At 41.4% G+C, this 12,500-nt stretch overlaps 1 protein-coding gene across 1 annotated transcript; it reads right to left on the reverse strand.

Annotated features, from left to right (window-relative positions):
- Nucleotides 1-144: 144 nt before the first annotated feature.
- FOXG1 (forkhead box G1) lies at nt 145-6,621 on the reverse strand. The gene is made up of 2 exons (XM_082242947.1): nt 6,504-6,621; nt 145-2,624 (listed from the first exon to the last, which is right to left on the reverse strand). The coding sequence occupies exon 2, from the start codon at nt 2,519-2,521 to the stop codon at nt 1,208-1,210; it is 1,314 nt and encodes a 437-aa protein (XP_082099073.1). The 5' UTR covers nt 2,522-2,624; nt 6,504-6,621; the 3' UTR covers nt 145-1,207.
- Nucleotides 6,622-12,500: the final 5,879 nt, after the last annotated feature.

The raw sequence follows: 12,500 nt of genomic DNA on the forward strand, positions 1-12,500 counted from the left end.
ACCACAATCATTTGCACATGACTTTAGGCCTAGACAAAAGTTACCCTAATCAATATTTCATCAGCTGCTTTGTCAGTCTTCAGCATAAGAATAAATCATTAAAAAAACGACAAAAACTATGTTCTATATGAATTTGGCCTATTTTTTATTTCTGTGTCTCCATAGTAAACATTTGTATAAGTGACAAACACGGGCATATGACCACATTATCACAATCAAGAAATTTTTAAGACAATTAACAATCACTCAGTTGTATGCATTTTTACTCAACACGGGTTATACATAGTTTTTGCAAGGATTACCTAGAAGTACAATCGGTTTTAAAACGTTTCACTACATTAAAAAAAAAAAAAAGGTGACCGACCGGTTAGTGAGCACATACACCATAATATACACAACACAAATTGAAGGCAGTATTCAGTTTGTCCCCCCTCAAACTTACTTTATAATAATTAGATTTTGTACTTTTTTTCTCTTTTGTTTTTTTTTTTTTTCTGTTTGCAACGGACAATGCTGCAGGCTAAAAGGTGAATTGTTGTAGAAATATGATTGTCATATTGTTACATAGATCAGTACATTCTGCATTCATCTATATCCCAATCTTTGGTCTAAAAGTAAACAAAAGAAAATAAAATACCCATTTTTTTTTTTGTTATGATGTAATGATACAAAATAAGTGGGCAAAAATAAGAACTATGCAGTTGGACTTTTCATTAACATAAATACGTTTTTTTTTATAGTTTTGAGTAAGTTATTTTTAGCAGTTTTGAACTTTTAGAGCTTTATGACTTGTAATACTGCAGACATGGATTCCTGGCTACTAGAAGTGATAGAATTGTACTGAATAACAAATAATGGTACTGAGTAACAAATAATGCAAAGCAGTCGCTATGTAGAGATCAGTTATACATTCTATAGCATCAAAAAAAAAAATGTTTTTTTGATTCCCAGAGGTCAGTGTGCTCCTACATTGCTTTCACTTTGACACCACGCCTCATCTTAATAATAAAGAACCCTAGAGACTGAACAGACGTACACAAAAATAAGGGGGACTTCATAAAAAATACCTGGACTTGTCTTTTTTTTAAGTTTTTTTTTTTTTTTTGTTCGCTTGCTTTTTTTGTTTGTTTTTTGTTTTTTTCTTTCAGTTTTCATGTACAATTGAAAGTGTGTAAAATGTTCACTTACAGTCTTGCTCTCCTGGATGTTAATGTATCAAAGAGTTGGTAGATGAACCCTGATTTTGATGTGTAAAGTAGTCAGACAGTCCTCCCGTTAGTCCCGTGGTAAAACTTGGCAAAGAAGGTCTGAGAGATTCACAGGGAAGGGTAGAAGGAGCCTGGGGAGAGGTGGAAGAAGAGGCAGCCCTGGCTGACATGGACGTGCTGCTTTGGGAAGTTATGGAAGGGTGGGGGACGTGGGGGAAAAAGTAGCCTGTTTGTCCAGCTAGAAGGTTCACAGAGCAAGGGTTTAAGGAGTAGGTCCCAGAGCAAGGAACTGGTAGCCCGCATGGCACTGAGGCAGCCAGGGCAGCTGCTGTGAGATGGTGGGTGGCATAGGGGATCTCCCCATTCACAAGTCTGTCTACGCTCAAGCCATTGGACGTAGAAAAGGAGTGGTTGTTCCCCAAAGAGTTTTGAGTCAGCACAGAACTGTAGGGCATGGGGTGGCTGGGGTAAGCTGAGGTGGTCCCATTGTAGCTCAAAGTGCTGCTGGCCCTTGGGTGATGCAAAGACAGAAAGGGGGACATAGGCCAGTACAAGGAGCCAGCTCTATCCATGAAAGTCAGTCCAGTGGAGGTGAGCCTAGCTCCTCGTTTGAATGCCAGCTTAGCCCTGGAGGTGGTAGATCTCCTACGCAGCTTTCCAGTGGTCCCACCAATAAAGACATCATCACTACTGGGGTCCAGCATCCAGTAGTTCCCTTTGCCAGGATCATCATAGTGTCGGGGTACCTTGACAAAGCACTTGTTCAGGCTGAGGTTGTGCCTGATGGAGTTCTGCCAGCCTTGCTTGTTCTCCCGGTAGTAGGGAAAGTTCTTCATGATGAACTCATAGATCCCATTGAGGGTCAAGCGCTTCTCCGGACTCTGGCGGATGGCCATCATGATGAGGGCGTTGTAGGAGAAGGGGGGTTTCTCATACTTGCCGTTCTTTTTCTCACCCTCCTTGCCAGCCTCCCCATCTTTGGCCCCAGCACCGTCTCCTTTCTTCTCCTCGGGTTTGTCCTTGTCTGGGTCCCCAACGGCCAGTTCAGAAGAAGCAGAGTCCACCTTACCAGGGGGGAGACTCTCAGTCTTGACCTCCAGGAGACTTTTGTCCAGGTCGTCCTCCTCCTGCACGGCTCGGTGGTGGGGTTGAGGGTGGTTGAGGAGCTGGTGGTGGTGGTGATGATGGTGGTGGTGGTGGTGCTGAGGCTGAGGGTGGTTGTCATTTTGGACCGCTTCAGGCACCAGGCTGTTGATGCTGAAGGATGACTTGGGGATCATTTTGACTTCCTTCCTTTCCCCCATGTCCAACATATCACAAAGATGGGAGCAGGACACACGGGTGAAGTTGCAGCAGGAAGAAGTCAGGAGGAGCAGCAGCGCTCGCGGCTCTCTGTCGCACCAATGTCTCCAAACACTGGCAAGTCATGTAGCAAAAAACAAAACGCACATAATATTGGTGTTAATTATAGGGCTATAAATATAGACATATATAAATATAATCAAGAAGCCAGGGGAGAAAATGAATCAACTACTTCATGTCCCTTCAAAATAAACACAACAACCTCCCCTCTCAGCAACTAGAGTAGACAGCTATAGCTACAATTAATTCCAGACCCAGAGACACCAGGCTAGGAAAAAAAAAAGGAAGAATTTGGTTTAACCTTTGGGTGCTGGAACCAATGGGAGAGCTCTAGCTGCCTGGACGTTTCTTCTCCACCTGGCCAATCAGGATCAAAAGATTAGCCACAATCCCTCCCCATGGTTTCTCCTTCCCCCCTCCTCCCCTCCCCCCTCCTCCTCCATCTCTATGCGGAGTGATATGGGAGGGAAACTCTTCACCTCTCCTCCCTTCCCCCTTCTTTTTTTTTTTTTCCCAAATGTGATCCCCCCTCCCTTTTCTCCTACTAAATATCTGCCATTGCTTTCATCCCACTGTATTGGACCATCTTAGTTTTATACGTCAATATTTTCTCTTATTGATTAAAGTTTGTTTATACCTTTCTTTTAGGGAGAAAATAACCGTGGAAGGAAGAAAGTGGAAGAATCAAGGGACTACTTTGCCAAGCAGAGAGGACTGAGTATTTTCTGTTGTAGTCATTTCATGCGCCCGACTAAAACGTTGGGCACCGAGCGATTGTCGCAGATTTATTGTATTTATGTGTTGTTGTTGTTGTTATGATGATGACTGATTGTACACTCTTTATTTGGGTGATGGTGTGATTCTTGCCTGCCTCTATATGGATCTGGCTGCAATCAGGCCACTCTGTCTGCAACCCTCAGCAGATCGATCGGTGGGCAGAAAGCAGATCTGGGCAATCTTGTCGTTGTCCCCCCTAGACGATCAGCCCATGTATGTGTGTGTTATGGGCACAGCACCGCATTGCAGTGGAATGTGTGCCTTTGTGAAGTGCTGTGACAGATCTACTACCCTGATTAGCCTAGAAGTGATTAATATTACACATTCATGAGACACAATTACTATCCTCGCCTTGATTATTTCACCAGGTCTATATGATGATTAATATTATGCATGCAGCACCCACGTTAGTAGCCCTGATGATTTTCTATAGGCAAAATCATGTCTGGGATATGTCACTCATGGAACCTTCGTGGATGCAATGGGCACACTGCAATGCATTGCTTTGTTTGTATACTCATTAGCAATTCTTCATCTTCAGCAGGACTTTGATTCGAAATTAATGACTAAGTGTCGTGACAGTGGGCGACTGCCTTAGATTTACTGTGTGTGTACTTCTATCCAGCTAACCCCAACGGTGAGAAAACAAATAAACCGATCCATATTAGCAAGGGGGGGTTACTATCGGTTCACAGCCAGGCACAGGGATTTCAGGCTGGCTGCAGGCTAAAATACACAGGCCTGGCTGCAGCCTGGAAACTGACACATGACTGTACTGTACCTGCATGGTTCCCTTAGAGTGTGCCACCCTTCCATCCAGCCTGGCATGTTAACCTCAATGGATCTGGCCAAGGTTTAGGGTAGCCCCGAGTGACCCCATCACTTGGCTATAGGCTTACTGACATATATGACTGGTATCATCAATTTCCTATTTCATTGTAATTGTATGATGGATACAAGAAGTTCTCTATGTAACGGCTAGCCCCCACAGTAACTTGTTTATTTTGTGTTTATTTAAATGTGTGTGTGTATATATATATATATATATATATATATATATATATATATATATATATATATATATATATATATATATATGCTACATAGATTGTGTATCATTGTATATGTTTATGCCTTTTGTGTTTATTGTAAGCTACACTAAATAAATAAATTAACCTTAGAATTTCTCTTTTACTGAAAATTTTCATCACTAATGGTGTTGCATATATTGTTGCAATTTTGATTGCATGAGAACATGTAGAAGTATAAGATTATAAGATATATATGTTATATGCATTATATCTGTGTAAATTATACAATTCTGAATATATATCTAGCAATATAAATATATACATTTTTTTACTTGAACACATGTGTTAATATATATTAAATATATATGTATATATATTATATATATATATATATATATATATATATATATATATATATATATATATATATATATATATATTATAGACACTCTATAGATGGATATGTAAATGGTTTATTATTTATAATAGTAAATAGATAGATTTATTGATTATCTATCTATCTATCTATCTATCTATCTATCTATCTATCTATCTATCTATCTATCAATCATTTATACAAACATATATTTTATTGTATTACATATAGACATGCAAAGAAACGATGAGTAGATATAATAGAGAGATTGTTGTCCTATCTGTCCTCCACATCCATACACAGACAGTCAATGACAGCGCAGCTCCCCAGTGCCTGCCTAGGTGTAGTGATCCTCTGGACCCTCTTTCTCTCTCTCATTCTGCCTAGGTGTAGTGATCCTTTGGACCCTCTTTCTCTCTCTCATCCTGCCTAGGTTAGGGATCCTCTGGCCCCTGCCCCTCTCTCCTCTGCCTAGGTGAAGGGATCCTCTGGGCTCTCTTTCTCCTGTCAAGGGGTAGGGATCCTCTGGTCTCTCTCTCTCCCCTCCTGTCTAGATGTAGGGATCCTCTGGGCTCTCTCTCCCCTCCTGTAGATGTATGGATCCTCTGGGCTCCCTCTCCCCTACTGTAGGTGTATGGATCCTCTGGCCTCTCTCCCCCCTCCTGTAGGTGTATGGATCCTCTGGGCTCCCTCTCCCCTACTGTAGGTGTATGGATGCTCTGGTCTCTCTCTCCCCTCCTGTCTAGATGTAGGGATCCTCTGGGCTCTCTCTCCCCCTCCTGTAGATGTATGGATCCTCTGGGCTCCCTCTCCCCTATTGTAGGTGTATGGATCCTCTGGCCTCTCTCCCCCCTCCTGTAGGTGTATGGATCCTCTGGGCTCCCTCTCCCCTACTGTAGGTGTAGGGATGCTCTGGTCTCTCTCTCCCCTTCTGTAGGTGTAGGGATCCTCTGGTCTCTCTCTCCCCTCCTGTCTAGGTGTAGGGATCCTCTAGGCTCTTTCTCTCTCTCCTCCTGCCTGGCTGTCTCTGAGTGTAACCGGATTCTATGAGGCTGCAGGTTAGATAAACATTTAGTGATGTGGAGTAACTGCACTATTTGTACTCTGCTGTGCAGGAAGGAAAGTGTTGATTAACACAGAAGGGAAAAAAGCGAAATTAGCTGATTGCATGCTCATAAGAGCAAGCTGTCATTGAACTGCTTTTAAAATAGACACAGCTGGGTGTTTATGTTGAAAAATCGCTCGTGTTTTTGCTAATACTGAAATAAGCATGATTTTGTATACCAAACATTTTCAGATCATTAAAATTTGTAATCTGTGCTGGTTTGTGACACAAAGAAAAGAAGAGATTCTTCTCCCAGTGAAATTTGCTGATATGATATTAACTCAATCAAGTTTTCACAAAATGAGCTTTGTGTGCTCCATAACACTGACTGCATCAGTTCATTATACAGAATGCCAACCGTGACTGCTGTTTGTTAACATTGACTGTTTTCCCAAATCCCCCCATGGAACAAAGAGATCTGCTTCAGTCTAATCGCCAGTATTGTCTTCTTCTGAATTTTTAATGGTCAGAAAAAACATCTCAGGTCAATAGTGTGGCTACAAATCTTCTATATTTATCAATGTATGGAATATGGCTTTAAGCTGCTGGGCTCCGATTATCAGCTTAACCAGCGAATGCCTGGCCTATAGAGCTCTGTACTACTATCACATCTAATATGACACAAAACACACACACACAGCTACCTGGTGAGAAGCAAGATGAGTCGTCCCAGGCTTGGATTCTGGATGGTCTTGGGTAATCCTGGACTTTAGTCTGCCGCATGAATGCTATGTGACCAGGATTAGCAGAGCCCAGCACATACAATGGGCAACTCTAGACCAGGACCACTAGCCAACCCTTTTACTCTGGCAAAGGGGGGCAGGAAAGGAGCCTCCTGTGCTCTGGCAGTGAAAGGGTGAATCTCCAGCAATGCTGGCCTGACATCCCAGGCTACAATGTTGTATAGACACAAGCTGACGTTACATTGGTCTCCCATGTCAGGAGCTTGTAACGTCTGAGTGGACTCCCTAGGACCTGGCTTGGGGGTTACCTTGCAATGCATGAGCTGCTCTCTTTGTTTGGTGGAAGTTACCTGGAACAGCAAGCTGAGGTCTAAAGTATTTGCAAACAAAAATGAAATTCACTCCACCAAGAGCCCCTGGCAGCCCCTCACTCCTACAACTCCTGGGAAAGTTGGTCAAAGTTCCCTCCCAGTGCCTCATCCAGTGTCCATCTATAAGAAATTATTTCTGCTGATGGATAATGTATGGAGAAAGATTTTGTATGGATAATGTGAATGAATAGATAGATAGATAGATAGATAGATAGATAGATAGATAGATAGATAGATAGATAGATAGATAGATAGATAGATAGATAGATAGATAGATAGATAGATAGATAGATAGATAGATAGATAGATAGATAGATAGCACGTGTATTTATTTTATCTATCTTTCTCTCATTCACACTTTCTCACTGTATATGTATCTATTGATACATAACTAGATAGATAGATACATAGTTACATAGCTAGTCAGGTTAAAAAAAGACACAAATTAATCGATTTCAGCAACAGAAAAAAAATAAAAAAACAAAACCACCATATACAGAACCCAATACCGATAGATAGATAGATAGATAGATAGATAGATAGATAGATAGATAGATAAACATACATATTCTATCTATCTATATCAATCAATCTATTTTGTATTGATCGATATGTATCTATCCATAGATAAATAAATAAATGGGTGGGTGGATAGACAGATAGATAGATAGATAGATAGATAGATAGATAGATAGATAGATAGATAGATAAACATAAAATACTATCTATCTATCTATCTATCTATCTATCTATCTATCTATCTATCTATCTATCTATCTATCTATCTATCTATCTATCTATCTATCTATCTATCGACGTATCTCTTTAACACACAGATATTTAATTTATAATAAATATAAATAAATAAATAATAATAATAATAAAAAATATATATATATATATATATATATATATATATATATATATATATATATATATATATAAATTCTATAGGGATATAAAGACCGAAAGGAATTGTTTGGCTGGGAAATGTTGGTGAATACAGGAGTAAAGTTTCTGTTGTGTATATTTGTACGGACTAACAACGTTGCTATCAATACGTGGAGTATTGATAATTCACGCACATATTCACTTAAATAATTCACCCCATATAAGTGTAGTACGCACAAACACACGTACACATGTATTATTGTTTGTATACTTTTTTACCCCTTTTTTGTCCGGACCACTCATTTCATAGCAAGACAAAAGAAATAAAAAAAATATTTTTAATGAAATCACTATGGGGCTAGTAAAATAGTCAGGCATCTTCTAAAAATGCTCTTGCGAAGTCCTACAGAAGAGTGGATTATTAGGTGTTTGGTAGCACAGCAGTTCTGGATAAAAAAATAAAGGATGAAAACAGTCCAATAAATAACAGGGACTAGCATTCTATGAAGGAGTCTATAATAGACTGGTCTCCATTCACTATATAAAATACTAGAGAAGAGACCATAATAAGGGTTCCAAGCTTCATCTCTTCTATCCCTGTGTATGAGATTGGGGGGGGGGGGGTTACTATGAGTAACAGCACCCCTCCATAGTAACAGCACCCCTCCATTTCCACTATCAGAGGATGCTGGCTGTTTATAGCCCTCACTTTCTGATGTAGATATAAGTAGGATAATCACGTTCAGCCTATTATATAGAATTCCTTTCAGGGGGATTGTAGGAAAAGAGAGAGGGAGTCGCTTGCGATTTTGCCCGAAGAGAAGAAAATTCCTTGTCGCCTCCAACATGCAAATAATGTCGGAGAATTCTTTTATTAGCGTTAAGCCAAAGCTTCATCTCAGATAATTCATTAAGAGCAGACTATATAATTTATCGCCATAAAAATATAATTAACACGATTTTCTGTGTATCCCCCTGCCTCCTTATTCAAATCCTATATAATCCTGAACAGCTGGTATGGGTGCTAAGATCTGCAGTGATTAGATGTTACTGTGTTTAGTGTGTTGAGTCCTCATTCTGTGGGTTTTGGTTACAGGTTATACGATTAAGTTTGCAGGAACAGGAGAGAACCAAACTTCTCAGTGAGGGGCATTCACACCACAAACTGTGGCAGTTGTGAGCAGCCCAGCCCTATCACTCATTAAGAAATCTGCAGGTTGTCAGCAGATTCAGAGACAGAAAGAGAGGGAGAGAGAGCACACATACACACATACATACATACACACACACACACATACATACATACACACACACACACACACACATAACAGAGACACACACTAAATTAAGAAGCTGATGATTAAGACAAGCTTGTTCCTGGCCTGTCATTTCAGCAGCCTTCCATCATAACATTGTGGCACAGGCAAATTTGCCTGAAAACCAGGAGAGAGGGAAGGGAAGAGCACACATAGCAGAATAGCATGGGATCAGCACCCTCCTGTCTAGCATAGGTACACCACACTCCCTGTATAGACACCTCTGTGCTCCAGGGAATAACTCGGATCCCCAACAGGCAGCTTACCTTCACTTCTGCTAGGGCTCCACAGGAATCCTACTTATTTAACAATCCTTATTCAGAGATGTCTTCATGCCTCTGTACAACTACCAGAGCTTAACTGGTTACTGCCTATAGTACCCCTGGAGTTCTTATAGGCAAGCTGCATTCTGTTCTTTGCACAGACTTTTAGGACTCAATGGAGTACTGCCTATAGTACCTCTGGAAAGCTTCATAGGCAGACTGCCTTCATTTCTATATACAGGCTTGTAGGACTCAATAAAGTACTTACTATAGAACCTCTAGAATTATTCATAGGAGGGCTTCAGTTAAATGTACAGCAGACCCCTAGGACCCACTGGAGTACTTGCCTATAGTACCTCTGGATTTCTTCAGAGGAAGGCTACCTTCAGTCAGTTCTATGCATAGCCTTTTAGTAATTAATGAAGTATTAGCTATAGAACCTCTGGAATTCTTCATAGGCATGCTGCCTTTATTTTTATATACTGGCTTGTAGGGCTCAATAAAGTACTTACTATAGAACCTCTGGGATTATTCATAGGCAGGCTTCAGTTATATTCAGTTATATGTACTACAGACCTCTAGGACCCACTGGAGTACTGCCTATCCTACATTTACATTTATTATTCATAGGCAGACTTCAGTTATATTCAGTTATATGTACTACAGACCTCTAGAACCCACTGGAGTACTGCCTATCTACTGACCTCTAGAACCCACTGGAGTACTGCCTATCTACTGACCTCTAGAACCCACTGGAGTACTGCCTATCTACTGACCTCTAGAACCCACTGGAGTACTGCCTATCTACTGACCTCTAGAACCCACTGGAGTACTGCCTATCTTCTGACCTCTAGAACCCACTGGAGTACTGCCTATCTACTGACCTCTAGAACCCACTGGAGTACTGCCTATCTACTGACCTCTAGAACCCACTGGAGTACTGCCTATCTACTGACCTCTAGAACCCACTGGAGTACTGCCTATCTACTGACCTCTAGAACCCACTGGAGTACTGCCTATCGTGGATTTCTTCAGAGGAAAGCTACCTTAGCCATAGAACCTCTGGAATTCTTTCTAGGCAGGCTGTCTTCAGTCCTGTGTACATGTTTCCAGGACTCGGTGGAGTACTGTCTATAGAACCTCTGGAATCCTTCATAGGCCGATTGGCTTCTATCAACAGGTTTCCAGAGCTCCATGGAGTACTGCCTAAAAGCGTCCTAAATTTGCCATAGGCAGGCTTCCTTCAGATCTACAGGTTTCTAGACTCGATGAAGTACTATTATATAGAACTTCTAGAATTCCTTATAGACAGGCTGCATTCAGTTCTATGTACAGGGTCCCATACTCCATGGAGTACTGCAAGCATAACATCTAAAATTCTTCTCAAGTAGGCTGCCTTCAGTTCTATGTATGGGCTCCCAGGTCTTCATGGAGTACTGCCTATAGGCCATCTGGAAGTCTTCAGAGGCAAGTTGCATTGGGTTTTGTACAGGTTCCCAATACTCCATGGAGTACTGTAAGGTGTCCATACACATTAGGTCATTAGAGGCACATTTTAAGCTCAGTGTTTAGAGGCAGAAAAGAAAAGAAAATTCTGGTCCATGCATGCTGGCTTAAAAATCGCTGCTTCCACAGGAGTTTTGGGCTTGGCTGTAGAAGCAGCTCAATGCTATCCTATGTTTCCATGCACATTAGGACAATGACAGGCATATTTTAAGCTCAACTTTTAGAGATAAGAAAAAAACCCTTCTGGTTTGGTTTCTGATTGGAGCTTTCTGGCAGAAAAAACGCAAAATTCCCCTAAACTCATCTTGCACAAATGAAAACGCTCTCTCTATATATTTTCCAGGGACAGTCTGCCTTCACTTGTCTGTACAGGCTTCCAGAGGTCCATGGAAACACTGCCTATAGAATGTCTAGGATTCTCCATGGGCAGGATGCCTTCACTTCTCTGTATGGGCTTCCAGAAGTCCATGGAACACTGCCTATAGGATAACTAGGATTCTCCATGGACAGGATGCCTTCACTTCTCAGTACAGGTTTTCAGAGGTCCATGAAACACTACCTAAAGAAAGCCTAGGATTCTCCTTAGGTAGGGTGCCCTTCCCTCACTTCTCTGTACAGGCTTCTAGAGGTCCATGGAACATTGCATATTTGTCTAGGATTCTCCATAAGCTGTGTGCCTTCACTTATCTGTGCAGGCTTCCAGAGATCCATGGAACACTGCATATATAGGATTCTCTATAAGCAGGGTGCCACTACTGCTCTGTACAGGCGTCCAGGGGTCCAGAGGTCCATGAAACACTGCCTATAGAATGTCTAGGATTCTCCATGGGCAGGATGCCTTCACTTCTCAGTACAGGTTTCCAGAGGTCCATGAAACACTACCTAAAGAAATCCTAGGATTCTCCTTAGGTAGGGTGCCCTTCCCTCACTTCTCTGTACAGGCTTCTAGAGGTCCATGGAACATTGCATATTTGTCTAGGATTCTCCATAAGCTGTGTGCCTTCACTTATCTGTGCAGGCTTCCAGAGATCCATGGAACACTGCATATATAGGATTCTCTATAAGCAGGGTGCCACTACTGCTCTGTACAGGCCTTTTGGCTAAGATCAAGTGTAGTATCTGTTCTTATCAGTTTAATATCTGTACAGGCGTCCAGGGGTCCAGAGGTCCATGAAACACTGCCTATAGAATGTCTAGGATTCTCCATGGACAGGATGCCTTCACTTCTTAGTACAGGTTTCCAAAGGTCCATGAAACACTACCTAAAGAAATCCTAGGATTCTCCTTAGGTAGGGTGCCCTTCCCTCACTTCTCTGTACAGGCTTCTAGAGGTCCATGGAACATTGCATATTTGTCTAGGATTCTCAATAAGCTGGGTGCCTTCACTTATCTCTACAGGCGTCCAGAGGTCCATAGAACACTGCATATATAACTTCTATAAATCTCTTTAGGCAGGTCTCCTTCACTTTCCTGTCCAGCTTACAAGACTCCATGGGGCTTTACCTTTTAAATTTATGGGATCCTTCACATGCTGAAAGCCTTCACTTCAATCAATGGTTTTGCACATATTTTAGAGCATTGCATATAGAACCTCTAGAACTTTACATAGGC

This window comes from Pelophylax lessonae (assembly GCF_965119305.1).
Source record: "Pelophylax lessonae genome assembly, chromosome: 13".
Taxonomy (NCBI): Eukaryota; Metazoa; Chordata; class Amphibia; order Anura; family Ranidae; genus Pelophylax; species Pelophylax lessonae.